At 41.2% G+C, this 20000-nt stretch overlaps 1 protein-coding gene across 4 annotated transcripts in view; it reads right to left on the bottom strand.

Moving 5' to 3' along the window:
- thsd7ba (thrombospondin, type I, domain containing 7Ba) overlaps window positions 1-20000 on the bottom strand; it is a 291739-nt gene that overhangs the window by 169325 nt on the left and 102414 nt on the right. For all 4 annotated transcript variants that reach the window (XR_014532628.1, XM_083536063.1, XM_083536062.1 and 1 more), the window contains one exon: window positions 8678-9998. Coding sequence is in view for 3 of the 4 variants with exons in the window: in XM_083536063.1 (XP_083392189.1) it covers window positions 8678-9998 (1321 nt within the window). In the remaining variant the exon portion in view is untranslated. The remainder of the gene's footprint in view (window positions 1-8677; window positions 9999-20000) is intronic.

Below are 20000 nucleotides of genomic sequence, written 5' to 3'. Positions count from 1 at the left end.
TTCCACTGATCAGACAACGGGTGAGGGTTAAAAACAGGAAGAACAGCTAGAGAACACAAGAACATCAGCTACACTGGCTTTCAAAAGAGTTGAAGCTTCTCAGGGGTTCAGTAAGGGCCAATGAAACATTATGGCACCTCACAGCTTCATCACTGACCACAGCAGAACTTCTTCCAGCTTCAGACCCATCAACATATGGACAACAGCTGTTCCATCTAGAACACTTATTCTACTCTCTATGTTCTGAGCATAATGTACAATTTATGCAGGAAAGATTTTTCCACCCATGTGTTTCTTCTCAAAACCTTTGGATGCAGTAACATAAAATTTTCCCCCTCTCTTGGACTATCAGACCAAAATGTGTTCCAATGCATTCAACATCTCATTCCACATGAAGTCTTCATTCGCTCTTATAACCTGCTCCACTCTTCTGGGATGATGCTACACTAGACTTTGTAAAGATTTGTGCTCCTTCAGAGATAAAAGTGTTAGTAAATTTAGTCCACTCCAACTCATGGAAAGCAGATCTTCATGGAGCTTCTTTGAGCACATGCTGGAACAGGTTTGGGTCTTCTAGTTAAAGTGAAGTGTAGATTGTACGGTCCTGCATCCAAAGACGTCTGGTACAATTTTGTGTCTTTAAAACACACATGGCTGAAAAAGTCCGGTGTTCCAATACTTTTTCCGGCACCGTGCATCGTTTCACCACATCACCTTCCCCCTTAATAATTCATCCTCGTTGTTTTTCATTTCATTCATTTATAAAGAGTTATTTTGATAATCGATGCACTGCTGGAGCTTTAAATAATAAATCACACAATGAGCTCAAACTTAATTGGTGTGTAACAATTATACCGCGAGTTGTGCGACGCTAATGAGAAAAACGAGCTTGTGCTTTTTTAAAACAAGTGAGTGTGAGTTTATTAAGAGAAAGTAAATGACAACAAGGTGGAGAGTGAGATGAAAAAATCTTTGATAGATAGATAGATAGATAGATAGATAGATAGATAGATAGATAGATAGATAGATAGACAGACAGACAGACAGACAGACAGACAGACAGACAGACAGACAGACAGATGGAAAAAAAACAGAGAGACAGACAGACAGACAGACAGACAGACAGACAGACAGACAGAGACAGGGACGGATGGACGGGCGGACGGACGGACAGATAGATAGATAGATAGATAGATAGATAGATAGATAGATAGATAGACAGACAGACAGACAGACAGACAGACAGACAGACAGACAGGGACGGATGGACGGGCGGATGGACAGACAGACAGACAGACAGACAGACAGACAGACAGACAGACAGACAGACAGATAGATAGATAGATAGATAGATAGATAGATAGATAGATAGATAGATAGATAGATAGATAGATAGATAGACAGACAGACAGACAGACAGACAGACAGACAGACAGACAGGGACGGATGGACGGGCGGATGGACAGACAGACAGACAGACAGACAGACAGACAGACAGACAGACAGATAGATAGATAGATAGATAGATAGATAGATAGATAGATAGATAGATAGATAGATAGATAGATAGATAGATAGATAGATAGACTAACAAACAGAGAGACAGACAGGCAGAGAAACACAGAGAGACAGACAGATGGACGGATGGGCAAGCAGGCAGGCAGGCAGGCAGGCAGATATATATATATATAGATAGATAGATAGACAGACAGATAGACAGACAGACAGACAGAATTCGAGTAGAACAAAATGTAACGTATTGTGTGTCTAAATGAGAAATGCAGATGTACACACATATAGAAATCCTGTGTAAGAGAAGATACACTTCACGCACTGTAGCATCATTTCACAATTAAACATACACTCAACCACACAAGCAGAGTGTGAAATTAACACTAACATCTTGTGTCCTGCTGTGTGTGTGTGTGTGTGTGTGTGTGTGTGTGTGTGTGTGTGTGTGTGTTTAATTGTTCTCTGTAATTATAATGTCATTTGATTAGTAGAGAGCCAAATGAACGCAGGTGTAAATACTTATGCACATCAGCACCTTTCATTACACCGGCACTATAAACGTTGTGCATAATGAAAAATATATTCATGTTTTAGAGTAAATGATGATCCACTGAGGACTAAACGACACACACACACACACACACACACACACACACACACACACACACACACACACACACACACATTACGACATATGAATCTTGTAATTAGGAGAAATGGATTATTGTGAATGTGTGGAATTTTCTGTCCTGATTTATTTCTTCTCGGCTTGATGACGGTTCTTGGGTTCCACTGTGCTCCTCGGTCGGCTTTGTTTGCTCAGTGTAGTATTGCATTTCATTCTGTTGGTCTGTTGCTAATTAGTTGCTTTATGTATGTAGCTAAGTGAGTGGTCTGAGACTTTGCCCAAGGTCTGCCTTATGGCTAGGACCTGCTAGAGTGCTGGGGTTTCACACGTTTCCTCCCTAACATGCTCACACCTTCCTTTCTGCCTTACAGACTAGATATTTTACTGACCAAAGATCATTCATTCATTCATATTTAGCACTTAAATTTCCATGGTCACCATGGATCCAGAGCCTTTCCTGGAGCAACATGCTTCCACATATCCACTAAGAAACTAGAGAACATCTGAGTTTGCAGTTTTTCTTTTTTTTTTTTTATATCATATCATATCATATCATATCATATCATATCATATCATATCATATCATATCATATCATATCATATCATATCAAATCATATGGGTCTATACCTCTGTCTCAGCATATCTGTCAGACGTCTCATCCTAGATGACAGCTCATCAGCTCTAACTCAGTCTTACCCAAACTGAGCAGTCTGGAGGTGCAGCTCCATGTCAAGGTCTTCCCACCACCATAAAACCTTGGTGTGTTTCTGGTCATCCAGCTGCTCATTTTGCTCCCCTGACTCAGTTCCCTACATTAGAACATTTGGAGGAGCTCGGGTGGAGTACATTGTTCCTGGCAGATCTAACCTGTGCACAATGTGAACTTCTGCAACTGAACCAGAATGCAACTACCATCACTTCAGCATCTTTACTCACTTAATATATCTACATCTTATCAAACCAATGATCTTTTGCACAAACCAGGTCTCAACTTGCTCCACCATACCATTGGGCACATGAAAGGCATTCATGAGGACTCTTGCCTGTACTGGCAACCATGCGGTGGAATAAACTTTTCCTGCCTTCTCAATAAGCACGTTCAACAAGTCCTAAATCTACCCACAAAAAAAGATCATTTATTGTCCATTTCTTGTGCAGCACGATGTGGCAGGGTTTTGTCCCTAGAAGATACAAGATCAACCGCTTAATGTTGTGTATGTAAATGAAGTGCTAATAAAGATTCATGTATTTTCTTTCCTCTTTTCCTGGTCATGAAGGCAACAGCCCTCCCCACTAGAAAAACTCCAACAGTGAGGCCCCATGCCCCAGGACCTGAGTAATGGCTACCTCCTGTGGGGACTTAGAGAGCAGTATAAAGACCACCCCTGAGTCATTACAAAGTGTGGATAAAAGTGACAGTTTTCCTCTGATCTGGCCCTGAGCTCCACAGGTATCTTCAAGCCACATCCATTACATCAAGGTCTCAATCTATTCAGGATCTAATGGGTGACCCATTAGTCTCTTGGAAGCCTGTACAGATAAGTATAAAAGCTTTTTCTAGTTAAAAAGGGTTGGAGTTCTATTGAAAACGTTTTCAAGTAGTAAATTGACTAAAACAAAGCCACAAGATGGCAAAACCTATAAACGGAGTGATGGCTCAGTGGTCATGGAACACTGGATTGGAAGGTCACAAGTACAAATCCCAGCACCACCAGGCTATATTTATATTTACTGCATTTGGCAGACACCCTTATCTAACACTAATATATTCTCCACTTCGCTACCCCCCACTATATACACACATTTATGGTATTTGGCAGATGCCCGTATCCAGAGCGATGTACATTTGAGCAGTTACAGGGTTAAGGGCCTTGCTCAGGGGCCCAGGTCAGTTTGGCCTGGATTTGAACTCACAACTTTTAGATCCAAAAGCCAATGCCTTAACCACTAAGCTACCACCTCCCCACTACCACCTGCAACTGCTGGGCAATTAAACAAGGCCTTTAACCCTCAACTGCTCAGTTGTAAGTCGTCCGGGATAAGAGCATCTGGCAAATGCTGTAAATGTAAATTCTAAAACAAATGTTTTTAAAGTTTTCTGTTGTGGATTTCTGCCGGTGTTACACTTTGCTCTGTAAGTCTGGCTTTGGGTTTTGTACTCCAGTTGCAGACAGGAGAGACAGGATATAATCAAATAACCAACCTGACTGACTTCCTGCTGTCAACTTTCTTATAAAACACTCCAATTTACCTGAACAGCGTCTGTAAGGAAAAAAAATCACATTTTCATGCTTCTGGGTTTGACAGACTGATTGGCGTTCTGGTGCTGTATCATAACCAAAAGCCTGTACGAGTGATGGTTTGTTGACAGGAGGCTGTTATTCGGGTCGGTTTCTTTAGTTTCACAGAGAAGAACAAAAAGCATCACTTTGAAGACAGAATGAAATGTCCAAGCCTTCAAACATGTGGGAAAGGAGGAGCTCAGTGGGGAGGATATTGGATTTCTGATCAGTAGGTCATAAGTTTAAATCCCTTGAGTTGAAGTCTTTAACCTTCATCTGAATAAATGAGATTATTGTAAATCCATCTGGATAAGGATCCGAAAATGTGATGAGAGTCGAACAAATTCATTAAGGCATTTTACTGATCCGTGATTCCAGTACAGAGCCTGTGAAAAGTGTTAGAAACATAAAGTTCTTTATGTTTTTTGAGACACATCCCTGTTTTGTTTTTTTGCACCAGAACTGGACAGTGAATAATGTGAATGAAGTCTTGTGGAGTCCAAATGGGACATTTATGTCTCTAAAAGAAGAACATTAGAGAACATGTGATAAAACTCCTTCCCGGAAAGTGAAAGTGAATTGACATGGCTCCCATTCCACACTTCAACACAATGCAGTTCTGTCTGGACTGGAATTAGACTTGGATTTGTTCCTTGGTGTAAATCCAAATGTGAGATTTGTGTCTCTACCAGAAGAACTTGTGTTAAGAAGGTGAACAGGAGAGAATATGTGATCAGACTCCCTCACCCCCACACTTACACATGCAGGTGGTTTCATGGGGTTGTTTTGGAGCAATGAAGGTTCCAGAACGTAAAAGTGAACCAACATGGCCCCTATTCCGCACTTCACCACCATGCAGTTCCGTCTGGACTGAGGCTCATTGGTAGCGACTTCACCGTACAACAAGACGATGAGCCGAAGCACACGTCTGAGTTCTGTAAGAGTTATTTAGAGAGCAAACATTCGTCTGGAGTGATATCTATCATACGATGACCTGCCCAGTCACCGCACCTAAATTCTACTGAACTACTCTGGGATGAACAAGAAACCTCCATCTAGTGAAGAACATCTATGGGGAGTTTTACAAAAAGGCACAGCAAAGCATTTTAGCTGAATGAACTGTCTGGATATAAAGCTGTTCTTCATGCTAAGGGTTTTTTTTTTTTTCAATAAAAATTAAGTGGAACATCTATAGGTCGGTTTGGTCAAAGGAAAAGTTGTTGCACAGAAACCAGAGGAACATATGTGTGTTTCTCCAAAAAATCATAAAAGACTAGGTGTTTCCACACTTTTGACAGCCTCTGTAGTTCATATCTTTGAGAACTTGTGTAGTGACCCAAATAAAGTCTCTGCCACACTACACACACTTCATCGATCCACAACGTATGTTTTAATGAACAAGACCAAACTTTCAACTAAAGTAGAAAATATATGCTTCTCATTGAGTATGTTATCGTATAGTGGAATGTTGGGAACTCTACCCTCTCTAAATGCGTTTTTACCCATATCAATGAGCACACCCTCATTTCTGATCACGAATATATCTCCCTTTTATCGTTCCACCGACCGGCTGCCTGCGTAGCCTTCTCTTTATTTCACCACAAGGATTTCTCCCTGAGCTGCTTCACTGCTAAATAATAGATTCTTGAATAAAAGATTCAGATGTTTGATCCGTGCTCCAAAACAACATCTACACACCAAAACAATGAGATCTATTCACATATAAGTCTCATCTGCACTTTCAAGAAATCAAATCTGCATTGGAGTCAAAACATCATGATGACGCCTCTTCATCCTCAGGTTTTTCTCGCTCTTCCCTTTCATTCAAAAAACATTAAAACATTGTCGGTGTCAAGTCTGGTGTTACTCTCAAATCGAAACGCATTCAGTCCTCACCCTCTGAATCCCCAAACACACACTCACACAGCCCCGTTGAGGACCCACATTGTTAACTAACAACGTAATGGATCGTAGGTGCTGTAATAAGCATACGACTAATTCTCAGATCATGACAGGAAATGGAAAGAGAAGCTACACAACATGAAAGGCCAGGACACGAGTCGATAGTTCTCAGAGGAACCATTTGTAAAGTAAGACTCTGTATCTGCTTCGCCTGGAGCCATCATTATCCCTAATTTGTGCAAAATCCATACAAAAAATGCCGAGCGGAAAACTAGGCCATGACAGCGGCTCAAATTTCACACTCATTTTAGCTAAATAAAAATAAAAAAACCACAACCACAGCAAATAAACAGAGCGCAAAAATTAAACGTACACAGCAACCCTTTTACCACCAATAGAGTCGCTGTGAGGCTAATAGAGCTAATACGCAATGTTTAGAAAGCCCATTTTTCAACACAAATTACATCATCATGCGTACACACTGCTATCATGTACAACAATAATGGCGTGATATACATGTAGCTCATTAATGGCATTTGGCATACGCCCACTTTTATCTCATTCATGCAACTTAAGGGCCTTGTAGGAGTAGCAATTTGGTGTGGCTGGGATTTGAACTCATGACCTCCAGAACAAGTCCGAAAGCTTAACCACTAAGCTCCCACCTCCCCCCTCGAACTCCACTTTCAAACTTCTTACTATACAGTTTATGTGCACAAAATCATGTGGACATTTACAATATTTGGTCTTTATTTACTGTTATAATAACTTCCACTCCTCTGGGAAGATGTTCCACTAGATTTTGTGGAGATTTGTAAAAATGTATTTAGCCACAAGGGGGTTACTGATGTAGGTGAGATGTGATGAGGAGGTCTGGGGTGCAGTCTATAGCAGGAGATCTTCCACTGAAAAACAGATCTTCATGGAGCTGGATTTGTGCATAGGGGCATCGTCATGCTGGAACAGGATTGAGTCTCCTAGTTCAAGTAGGAGTTCAAGGAAAACATTTCATGCCACATACAAAGACGTCCTGTACAGTTGTGAGCCTTTAACTTTGTGCTAACAGTTTAGGGAGGAAACACTTCTGGGTGGAAAAGGCCCAATACTTTTTTTTCGTTTGTTCGTTTTCTTAAATATATTTAGATTTCTTAACCCCAAACCCTTGAAGAAGTCTGTAAAAAGGGAATGTTTAAATACCTGGTTGGTTATTCCTGGCAGGGCGGTTGGTTTCGTGCTTTTATAAAGCCAGAATTATACATTTTTGTGCTGTTAATGTTTAATTAAGTTAAAATATTGGCATTGAAAGCTATCACATTTGTATTTCTGCAGTAAAAATTCTACACCAGGGGTCTTCAATGTTTTGGAGGGTCAAGGACCCCTAACGAGATTGAGACATGGGGACCCTCTGATACAAAATGTGTCAAACAAACATTTATATTACGTTAAGATCATTAGAATTATGTTTTTGTTGTACATACTTTATTGTCTGTATATTTTCAAATATTTTGAAATCTTTCAAAAAAGGGTATGCATCAAATTTTGCATCTATATATATTATCTATATTATCTAAATTTTGCATCTATATTTTGCATTTAGTGCCAAAATTTATTAAGGTGTTTACACGTCTTTTATTTGAATAGATTTGCAGTTTCAAACATTTTCTTTTACTATCAAAATAAACATTTAATTTTACTGTCAGGTGGAAAATCATACATTTACATGAACATCAGCTTTAAGTTTTTATTTGAACTTTAATGTTATCATTATATTTTTTTTAATTAAATATATTATCTTTGATGTTTTTACCCATGTTTATTTTATTTTTTTGACCAAAAATGATTTGTGATTCAACATTAATTAGCGGACCCCCTGCAGCACCGCATTAGACCTCCGGTTGAAGACCTGTGTACTAGGATATTTTATAACCTACACTAGTTATTGTGGCTCAAGCAGGCTGTTAGGTAGGGTTGTGCTCATTGGTTAAAGGTCACAAGTTCAAAACCTTGAGCAAGGCCCTTAACCCTCAACTCGCTCGGTTGTATGTCACTCTGAGTAAAGGCGCCTGTCAAAAACCTTTAGAGCTCATTTTCTGAATAATAATAATGAAATACCTCTTTGCTTCTTAGTTCTCAGACGAGTCAGCTTTAATGCTACAGGAGTAAATATGATTAGCCAGGTCTGATCTCTAAATCCTGCTCTCTTAACCATCTTTTATATTCAAGAACCTCAGATGCCACAAATACTTTCCTCCTACTGGATTTCGGCTTGTGAAAAGATGATCCTTGTTTAGTGTGAAAATGGTTAAAATTGCATTAATATAAATGTCATTAAAGCTTCAGCAGACGGTTTACCTTAGCACCGAGTTATTTCCATCGCCGGCCATGCAGCGAACCTGGCGCGTCTGGAAGCCGATCTCTACATCCCACAACACGGGCTCCTTGGAGTGCCAGAGCTGGGGCCGATGAGGCTGAATTTGGAGTTGCAAGCGGTGATGATATTGGTAGGTTTGGTTTTGATGATCTACTTGATGCTGGTTTTGGTGCTGAGGAACTTGGTTTTGGTCTTGACGAAGTCGGAGTTGGTTTTGATGAACCTGGGTTTGGTCTTCATGATAATGTTGTTCATCTTGCTGAATCTGATTATGATGAGGTTGGTGAAGGTGATTTTGTGGGTAGGTTTGGTCTTGCTGTTGGTGTTGAAGGTGGTTCTGGTTGCTGTATTGTTTAGGGTGGTTTTGATAATCTTGCCATTGGCTTTGTTCTTGAGTTTGGTCTCGATAAACTGGATTTTGTTGAAATTGCTGCTGATGTTGATGTTTATGAAGAAGTTGGTCTTGATAATGCTGTCGTCGTTCTTGATGAATTCGGTGGGTTTGATCTTGGTAAACATATCGATGTTGCTGGGTTTGATCGTGATGATGGTGTTGAGGTGCATGGTGTGTAGGTTGGTATCGGCCCATTTGAACATGTCTTTTCACCATATTCCTTTCCTTAAGACCAAAATCTATGGGAGTCCTTTCATTTAATAACATATCTTTCTTCTGTGGAAGTCTACACTCACTCCACGCTCCCACCTTCAGGCTATACAGGTTCCTGTCCTCGTCTATCGGACACGGCAACGTGTGATCACACGGCTGTGTTTCGCTCAGACTCGGGCATTCGGCTCCACCATATGCAGGTGCTGCAAGAACATGGCGTGACCGGTGCCTTGACCCGAGCCCACACGAGCCGCTACAGCGTGACCACAAGGAGAAATCAGACACCACGCAGTCTAGAGGGCAGGGGATCAAACAGGCCTGTTCCAGAGGCGGCCGCGGAGAGAAGAACTCGCAGATCCGTTCGGACACGGACGTGCCGTTGAGCATACGGACACAGCGAACCGAACGTCTCTGAACGCCATGCTGGGCTGTGATGCACTCAGGCGCTGGAGCTCGCGTCCTCAGGTCATTAGAGTTCACAGCAAGAGAGCAGGAACTCCACTCGGACACGTCCCATTCGAACAGGTCCTGATGCCACTCGCACACTTTGAAGCAGGGCCTCTGAGTGTCGGGTCTGACCGAGTGAAGGCAGTTGGAATGGTGTGTGTGCCAGCCGTCCGAGTGAACACACCATACACTGCGAGACTGAACACCGCTGGAGCCACATTCTTCTCCTTTACACCGTCCCCACTGGCCTGCACACACACACACACACACACACACACACACACACACACTTTATAACCTCGTACAACGTTAGTACCATTCATCATAATGTGATTCTTGTGCGGAAAGAAAGAAGAGTAATTGCTGACAGATTGTTCCTTCTGTTCCTCGCAAGTTAGCAAACATTTCTTACCCCATGACATGACAAAATATTAACGATATACAATGTCCTCTTTCCCCTATTTACCCCAGCAGGAGTAAACCAAGCGTGTGCTTCTTTATCATAAAAACTGCAGAGACAGGAATACCAACATATGCTAGGCTTTTTCTACACTCGTTTATGCCCTACAAAAGTTCACGCATTTCCTTCGAAAACGTTTGTGGCCAAGCATTTTGCATTCTCAGCTCGCTGACGAAGCGATGAAGGTTGAGCTGAGCCCCTCGTCACGCTGTCTGTCTTCAAAGGTCACGCTGCTTATCAAGCAAATGAAAAGGTAAAGGTAAAGGCATTAGGGAGGCTCGCCTGAAACGCTCTAATAAGTGCATGGCGTTTGGCGGGTATTAAAGCGGCGGGATTTTGTTTGAATGGATGGTAGTTGACTTGTATGTTCAGCCATAAAGGCTTAATTACGGTCATCTGTCACTCAAGCCACAAATGTGTGGTATTAAAGACGCTAAATGTCAAATCGGCAGGTATATGTTCCATCAATCTGTCTGATCAGGGGGAATGGAAAAGGGAGGGAATTAGAAAAGGAACACGAATCAATAAGTTCATGGAAGATGCATGGAAGAAAAGAGTCTTCAGTGGTAGTGGCTTAGTATCTTTACGTCACTCAGAGAACACAATGCTTTCTACAACACACACAGAACACGCAACACACACTAATGGTTCATTGCAAAGTAGACAGAGAGCTCTTTAATTCTATTTAATTTTATTTGTATAATACTGGACATTGTTCCTCATTCTCAATTCTGATTTGCCGTAAATCGGCTTTTCCCTTTAACCTTTATAAATAAAGCTTTTGTGCTCCTGCCCCTGCCTCCATTCATCACTTCCTAAACACAAGGAACTGTTATGGCTCTGGGTTACTGATCAGCAGATCACCCTGCAATCTGACCCCTACGTCCTAACAAGCTGAAATAGATGACAAAAATAATGGGCTGTAATATATATTTATATATGACAAGTAAAAGCTGCTTCTTTTTCTGTCTGAGCCTCTGTAATGTTTGAAAGAATAAATCTCGCTAATATGTGGCTTTAGTGCAGATGCAGCAGGGTGAAATAAAATAGAATAAACACGATAAAAAAAATAATAATTCCAAAAAAATTTTTATTACTCTAATGTCTGTTATGTATGTTTTTGACTATTCAGCCGTTTTGTTGGAGATTTTAGTCGGAGGTGCAGCGCTGCTGTTCAAACACGTGTACAGACGCAGTTAACTGGGCAAACGAGAGGTGGATTCTGTTTCTACATCGGAGAAAATATATAACTGAAACAGAGCAAAGGTACCTGGACTCTTAATCATTCTTGGAGATTTTAACAATGCAAATCTTTCCCGTGAACTGCCAAACTACAGACAGCATGTTACATGTCCCACCAGAGACAGTAATATTTTAGATCACTGTTACACCCCGATAAAGGATCATATCACTCTGTCCCACAAGCAGCTTTGGGACTCTTTGATCACTGTCTAGTTCATCTCATACCAACCTACAGGCAGAGACTGAAATCAGCTAAACCTGTACTAAGGACTGTTAAAAGATGGAGTAATGAAGCAGAGCAGGATTTACAAGCCTGCTTCGATTGCACTGACTGGAGAGTTTTTGAAGCTGCAGCCACCAACCTGGATGAGCTCACAGAGACTGCAACTTCATACATCAGTTTCTGTGAGGATATGTGCATCCACACCAGGTCATTCTAATCATTCAATAATGATGAACCGTGGTTTACTGGGAAACACAAACAGTTTCGTCGTGCCAAAGCGGACACTTACAGAAGTGGGGATAAAATCTTGTACAACCAGGCCAGGAACAAACTAACAAAGGAGATCAGATTGAAAACTTTTTTCAGTTTTCAGCCATGGCCCAGCGTCAGTATGGACTGGTCTGAGGAACATCACCAAGTACAAGACACCACCCAGAGAATCAACAACTGGGTGAGAATCAACAACTGGCTGAAGATCTGAATGTGTTCTTCTGTCAGTTTGAAAAGCCCAGTCTATCACCCGCCACACCCTCTGATCTGCACTTCACACATTTAACCACCCCCCCGTAACACCCCTTCCTGCCTCCCTCTCCATTCAACCTTTGCTTAAGGTATGTGTAAAGGATGTGAAATGTGGTTTCAAAAGACAGACGACTAGGAGAGCCTCTGGCCCAGACGGTGTTTCACCTGCCAGCCTAAAAGTCTGTGCTGACCGAATGGCTCCGATCTTCACTCAGATATTTAACAGATCACTGGAGCTGTGTGTAGTTCCCTACTGCTTCAAACGCTCCATGATCATTTCGGTCCCCAAAAAAACTCAAATCACTGGTTCCAATGATTATAGACCTGTTGCTCTCATGTCTGTGATCATGAAGTCATTTGAAAGACTGGCCCTGGCCTACCTGAAGGACATCACTGGACCTCTGCTGGATCCCCTCCAGTTTGCCTACAGAGCAAACAGTGGATGATGCAGACTCAATACCAGACTGCATTATATACTGCAACATCTTGACAGACCTACGCAAGGATCTTGTTTGTAGACTTCAGTTCGGTCTTTAGTACCATCATTCCTGACCTTCTCTGACTGACCCAGAGTTCCGTGCCCACCCCAATCTGTCTGTGGATCACCAGCTTCCTGACAGACAGGCAGCAGACTGTGAGGCTGGGCAAACTCACATCTCACTATCACCACTGGTGCTCCCCAGGGTTGTGTTTTCTCCCCACTGCACCTCTAAAAACCAAGCTCCTGAAGTTTGCAGACGACACTAAAGTCATCGGCCTAAAACAAGTCTGCTTACAGACAAGAGGTTAAAGAGCTGGATGTCTGGTGCAACCACCACAACCTGGAGCTCAACACGCTCAAAACAGTGGAGATGATCGTGGACTTCAGGAGAAATCCCCCAGCACTGCCCCCAATCACCATCATGAACAGCACTGTAACACCAGTGAAGTAATTTAAGTTTCTGGGTACCACCATCTCTCAGGACCTGAATTGGGACAATAACATTGACTCCATTGCTGATAAGGCCCAGCAGAGGTTGTACTTCCTTCGCCAACTGACCTGCCACAGGAGCTGCTAAAACAATTCTACTCGGCAATCATTGAGTCTGTCCTGTGTACATCTATAACTGTCTGGTTTGTTTCAGCTACCAAATCAGACATAAGAAGGCTACAGCGGACATTCAGGACTGCTGAGAGGATTATTGGTGCCCCACTGCCCAATCTCCAAGATCTTTACTCATCCAGAGTGGAGAAAGAGGCTAAGAAAATCACTTCAGACCCCACACACCAAAACCCACTCTCTCTTCCAACTGTTGCTTTCTGGTTTGCGCTACAGAGCTCTGACTACCAGAACAGCCAGGCACAAAAACAGTTTTTTCCTGCAGGCTATACGCAGCATGAACAATTAAAATATTCATAACTACACATGAGGGGGAGTGGTGGCTCCAGCGGTTAAGGCGCTGGGTTGCCGATCGGAAGGTCGGGGGTTCAAGCCCCGGTATCGCCAAGCTGCCACTCTTGGGCCCTTGAGCAAGGCCCTTAACCCTCTATGCTCCGGGGGTCCCTTACGAGGGAAATATCAAGGTCCGTGACGTCGGAGTGACGTGGGGCCGCCTTCCCGTGGGCTCACCACCTGCAGGAGGGACCGTAAGGGACGGTGCTGTGAGGATTGGGCAGCGGTCGAAGGCGGGGGCCTGCTTAGACTGCTGACCCCGTGACCCGAATTACGGATAAGCGGGAGAAAATGAATGAATGAATGAATAACTACACATTGTCACATCATAAATGACACATTTATACATAGAATCCAAATGGTCCATTTGTAAACTGTACACTTGTAAATAACATCTGTACATTTATTTAACAACTTTTTTACTCTGTATATTCTGAATTATTTAACTGTTTGGTTTACTATTCTGTTACACTAGGTCTGAACTTCTCCATCTCTGGAAGCTCCTGAAGCCAAGTCAAATTCCTCGTGTGTGTGTAAGCATACTTGGTAATAAAGCTATTTCTGATTCTGATATATATATATACAGTAACAGGTGGGTATTTGACGAGTACCAAACAAATAGGTGGTAACATTTTTACCCACTTCAACTTAAGGTAACTTAAGAGTCATCATGAGACGGTTTTACCGTGAGACTGACACACTAACGTGTTTCCGAGCGTGCGACGAGCACCGAGAAGCACCGAGGTATTACTGTAATTAAATAAATCAATTCAATAATTATTCATTAATAATGACTCTTTGAAAACTAAATTAAAGCAAGAGTTAATGCATCAAAGAACCGATAATAAAAAAAAATTATAAAAATAAACGGTACCCTCACCACATCCATAAACCTCCTCCTTGAGCTTCCTCTTTTCCTCCTTCCTGGTGGCTCCATCCTCAGCATTCTCCTACAGATATACCCCATGTCCCTCCTCTGCACATGTCCAAACCATCTCAATCTCACCTCCCTCACCTTGTCTCCAAAACGTCCTACATGCGCTGTCCCACTAATAAACTCATTTCTAATCCTGTCCATCGTCGTCAATCCCAATGAACATCTCAACATCTTCAGCTCTGCTACCTAAAGCTCCACCTCCTGTCTTTTACTCAATGCCACTGTCTCTTATGTACGTCACTCTGGATAAGGGCTTATGCTAAATCCCGCAAATGTAAATGTAAATGTAAATGTAAAGCATACAACATCTCAGGTCTCACCACAGTCCTATAAACTTTCACTCTCACAGATACTCTTCTATCACAAATCACTCCTGCTATCACTCTTCTCCACCCACTCCACCCTGCCTGCACTCTTTTCTTTACTTCCCTAACACACTCTCCATTACTTTGCACTGTTGACCCAGGTACCTGAACTCCTCCACCTTCTCCACCTCTTCTCCCTGCAACCCCACCCCTCCACTGCCCTCCCTCTCATTCACACACATGTACTCTGTCTTACTCCTACTGACTTTCATTCCTCTTCTCTCCAGCGTGTACCTCCACCTCTCCAGGCTCTTCTCAACCTGCTCACTACTCTCAACACAAATTACAATATCATCCGCAAACATCATAGTCCAGAGAGACTTCTGTCTGACCTCGTTCTTAAACCTGTCTATCACCACTGCAAACAGGAAAGGGCTCAGAGCCGATCCTTGATTCAGTCCAACCTCCACCTTAAACCAGTCTGTCGTTCCTACTGCACACTTCACTGCTGTCACACTGTCCTTATACCTGTCCTGCACCACCCTCACATACTTCTCCGACACACCACACTTCCTCATACAATACCACACCTCCTCTTCCCTGAATCTCACGCTAGTCTTCATCCTTCAGTTTCCACCATCTTATTCTTCTTTTAGTCCTCACTCTCCTCCTCTTCTTCTTCACCTACTTATATTACTTAGCTACAGCACCTTACAGTCTCCAATCTCTTTCAGGTTGCATCTCCTGCATAGAATATAATCCACATATGTGCACCTTCCTCCACTCTTATATGTCAAGAAACAAACAAATAAATACAAAAATAAATCAACTTGCTTTTGTATAAAAACCACAAGGGGATTTTTTTTACTTTAAAATATTTAAGAAATAATTGATGCTAATTCATCACTAAACATTCATATCTACAGTATTTATTATGAAATCTCACATGTGCTGTGTGTGTTGCTGACCGCTGCAGTGGTACAGTCCAGTTGTGTTGTGTTGTGTTGTTGCACTGAATGTTGTTTGTATTCCGAAATCAGAAATCAGGAGAATTATGAACTGCAGTTAAAACACCTGGAATCAGTAAAAAACACCTGGATTACATTCCTGATGTCCTTCACTGACACTGAATAAGAGCAGACCACATGGAGCTGGAGATGTGAGACGGGTTCCTGCAGAGTTCCTTATCAAACTGCATCGCAAACACCACAGCGCAAAAAACTAAGATCGAATCTTCTCACTTTTCACTTCAGGAATGTTTTTTTTTTTTAACTCCTACCTTATACAGCTTTATTCTACAGTGTCATCAAACAAAAATATGTATAAAACAAAACAAAACAAAACAAAACAAACAAACAATAAATAAATAATAGAAGCTTATGAAGTTTTAAGTACAAAAATATACATTTGATTTTGTATATACCTGATCATTTTAAAAAGTCTAATAACAAACGAAACAAAATAAAATAAGCAAACAATTTGATAAATAAACAAATAAAACAAACAAGCAAAAAGCAAATTAAAAAATTAAAAAATAATTGCATAACCTTTGGCGTATTACACATTTATTAATGAATTGACCTTTGCATTGAAAACATAAGATGATTAAATATTTCTTTAATAGGCAGTTGATTAAAAAAAAGCAAGCAAATAAATAAACAAACAAATAAATAAATAAACAATTGTGCGTTTTTTATTGTCTGTGTTACCAGCACATGTTTATTGTCTCTTTGTCTCTTTGTCTCTTTCATATTTTTCACCGTTTTCTGAAGCAGGTTCCAGGTTTTTGTCGTGTACTGATTCATGGTGAAAGTTTCCAGATGTTTTTTTCTGGCTTAAAGGTGAGTGTGTGTGATTAAAGGCAGTGATCTGGACACTGTGGGAGAAAAAAAAAGATTTCACCTCAGTAAAATTCACCCTGCAATCTCCCGGTAATCTCTATAATCTCAGTAAGAAGCGTACACGGTGTGCAGAACCCGACTCTGAATACACACAACTTTCCACACACACACATCGATGTGGTTTTGGGCTGTAAATCACGGATGTATATTATTGCTCTGATTCGTTCGTTTCTATAGCAACAGAGATGTGAGTGTATGTTCCACATTCATTGAATTAAAATAAAGTGTGTTTAGCTTTTAGCCTGTTTAACACCGAGTCAGAAGACAGTAGAGAATCCTGCTAGTCGGTAGCTCAGGGTGTATTTTCTACACAGGATTCAGGAATTGCAGTGTGTGTGTTCAAGACTATTTGGTGACATGATCAATATTTTTTCTTCTCATTGCGCCGTTTTTAGCCCAGCAACATATTTCTTGTCATTTCCTGGCTCTCACGCATCTATCCATCTATTCCTCTGTACAACAAACAGAGAGAGAAAGAGTAAACACAACATCTACTCATATCTCACAATGGTACACAACTAGCATTCAGTTTGTTTACTGCGGTATAATTCTCATGTACAATTATTTTTTATTCTCTTCATGTCGTAGCGTTTCTCTCGGCTGCACTGCTTCAGTACGTGGATGTGGATGTTAGATTTTTCAGATTTCAGCCTCTATGTGCTGCCATGTGAATCTAATCTGCTCAGAGCCTTCAGCGTCAGTACTGCTGGACTTTTTACCTCAGTCTCATTAAGAAATAGCTCTGTTTCTTTAACCAATCAGATTTCAGATTCTCCTCACAGGGCAGCTCACTGGCCCAGAATAGCGTCAGCAGTTCCGTCCTCTGATTGGTTGGTCAGAGGGAAACTGTTACAGCAAAGTTGGACTGGTAAAACACGTGTGTAGCTCTGCACACGTTCATACATCAGAGTTAGACTTTTTTACACCTACAGAGGAAGAGAAACTGATTTGTGTCTTGGACATACTTCAAAATAAATTGTGAAGAAAAGCGAGACATGGTGAGGAGGTCAGTAAACCCTGAAGCTAGCTAGCGTGTCTCAGCCCGGGAAAGGGTTTGTGCTCCACTTCCAGACCAGTGAATACGAGCGGTACCACTGGATTACAGCCTCTGGGGGGCGCTGCACATTATGAGTCTGCATCTCTGGTGAGTAGGTTGTGTTTTATTTACATTTTTAGGTTTTTGTCATGTTATTACACAAATATTGGTTCTGAACTACTCCAGATGTTGTAGGTGCACAGCTGTGGTTGTAGTGTAGAGGTTTGGAGTGTAACTGGGTTTCTCGCTTTGGTAAAATGGTTTCATATGTGAAATGTCTCTCTGTAATGCCAAGTGTTGTTATATTGTGTTTTTGTACAGTATTGATGGTTTCTATAATTGTGATGTGATGGTGGTGGTATTAAGTCGGGTACGTCCTCACTGAAGGCCCAGGTACCAAATACACGGCCCACCACTGTTAAATACATATAGTTTATTATATTTCTCATTTAATCGACTGTATTTTTACTTTTTATTTATTATCATTATTATTATTGTTTATCTATTCATTTATTATATATATATTATATATGCATACACTGTATATAGATAGATAGATAGATGGAGAGAGAGCGAGAGAGAGAGAGAGAGAGAGAGAGAGAGAGAGAGAGAGAGAGAGAGAGAGAGAGAGAGAGAAGAAGAAAATAGAAAATAGATGCCTCCCTGGGAGAAACTGCATCTTCTCTGTAAAGTAAAAAGCCTCTTGACATGGAAATCCACAGAGCTGAAGCCTAATTGGACAGCAGGCCCGCTTCCATGCCCTGTTTTCATTTCTTTCTTTCTTTTTTTTTTCTCTCGCTAAAAGAAAAATCAGAGGCTGAGCGCCTGAGACGTGTCCACAAAGCTCCAACACACTCAGATCTAAAACGGGTTCAAGAGATGAAGCTCTTTAACGCTTTCACTTCAGAACCAAATTTACACAAGAGAAATCTTTTATTCTGTTTGATCTGCTCAGCATTTTTAACAAAACACAAGACATCTCCATGACGAGCTCCATCTTTAATGAACAATACAGAGGTGATGGTGGCGGAAAAAGAAATAATCATCCCTGACATAACAAAGAGGCGATGATGAAACCGTGTGAGGAAACAGAGCTGAAAGGAAATCTGGGTTTTTTTTTTTAACTCTTATTGAACACGTTTATCTAAAACATGAAGTTCTGCATGTGAAAGCCACATTCTCGAGGTGATGATAGAGCAAAGGGTTTATGGCAGTTTAACACCTCGCATCTGTACCAAACTCTCCAACAAATAATGGAGGAGATCATGCTGCTTTCTTATGTCACCAAATATATACATTATAAGAATCCAAGGAATTTGTTGTAGAGAAGGAATCTTCCAGTTTCACATTTTTGTAAGAGAGAAAATAAGAAAAAAAATGTAAAAAGACGTTTTACAAAAAGGAGGTAAAAAAGCGGAATGGCACAAAAAAAAAAAAAAAAAAAAAAACGAAAAAACGAAATATATATCTATATACATTATATTATAATATTATATCTATATAATAAATATATACACACTCTATTGCTAAAAGTATTGGGACACCTGACCTTTCCTGCTCTATGTGGTTCTTTTCCAAACTGTTACCACAAAACTGGAGGCACTCAATTGTACAGGACGTCTTTGGATGGCGCTATAATAAAATTCTGCATTCACTTGAACTTGGCAACCCAAACCTGCTCCAGCATGGCGATGCCCCTGTGCACAAAGTGAGCTCCATGAAGATCTGGTTTACATGCTATGGAGAGGAAGATCTCCTGCTATAGAGCTCTGATCTCATCCCTACTGAACACCTTTGTGATGAATGTGAACACTGACTGCACCCCAGGTCTCCTCACCTACATCAGTACCTGACTTTCATAACACCCTTGTGGTGATGAACACAAATATCCATAAACACACTCCAAAATCTAGTGGAACATCTTCCCAGAAGAGTGAAGGAAAAGAGAACTTAATGTGGAATGTGATGCTCAAAAATCACATACCGTAATTATGACCAGGTGTCCCAATACTTTTGGAAATATAGTGTATATTAGGGGTGTGGCTACTCGCTCAGTAGTAGGGGTGTGTATATTAGGGGTGTGGCTACTCGTCAGTAGTTCTTTATAGAACTCAGATTTCTTAAATATTAAATGTAAAACACACACACACACACACACACACACACACACACACACACACACACACACATAC

Source organism: Silurus aristotelis, assembly GCF_946808225.1.
Source record: "Silurus aristotelis genome assembly, chromosome: 3".
Taxonomy (NCBI): domain Eukaryota; kingdom Metazoa; phylum Chordata; class Actinopteri; order Siluriformes; family Siluridae; genus Silurus; species Silurus aristotelis.
This window is presented reverse-complemented; position numbering and strand designations above follow the sequence as displayed.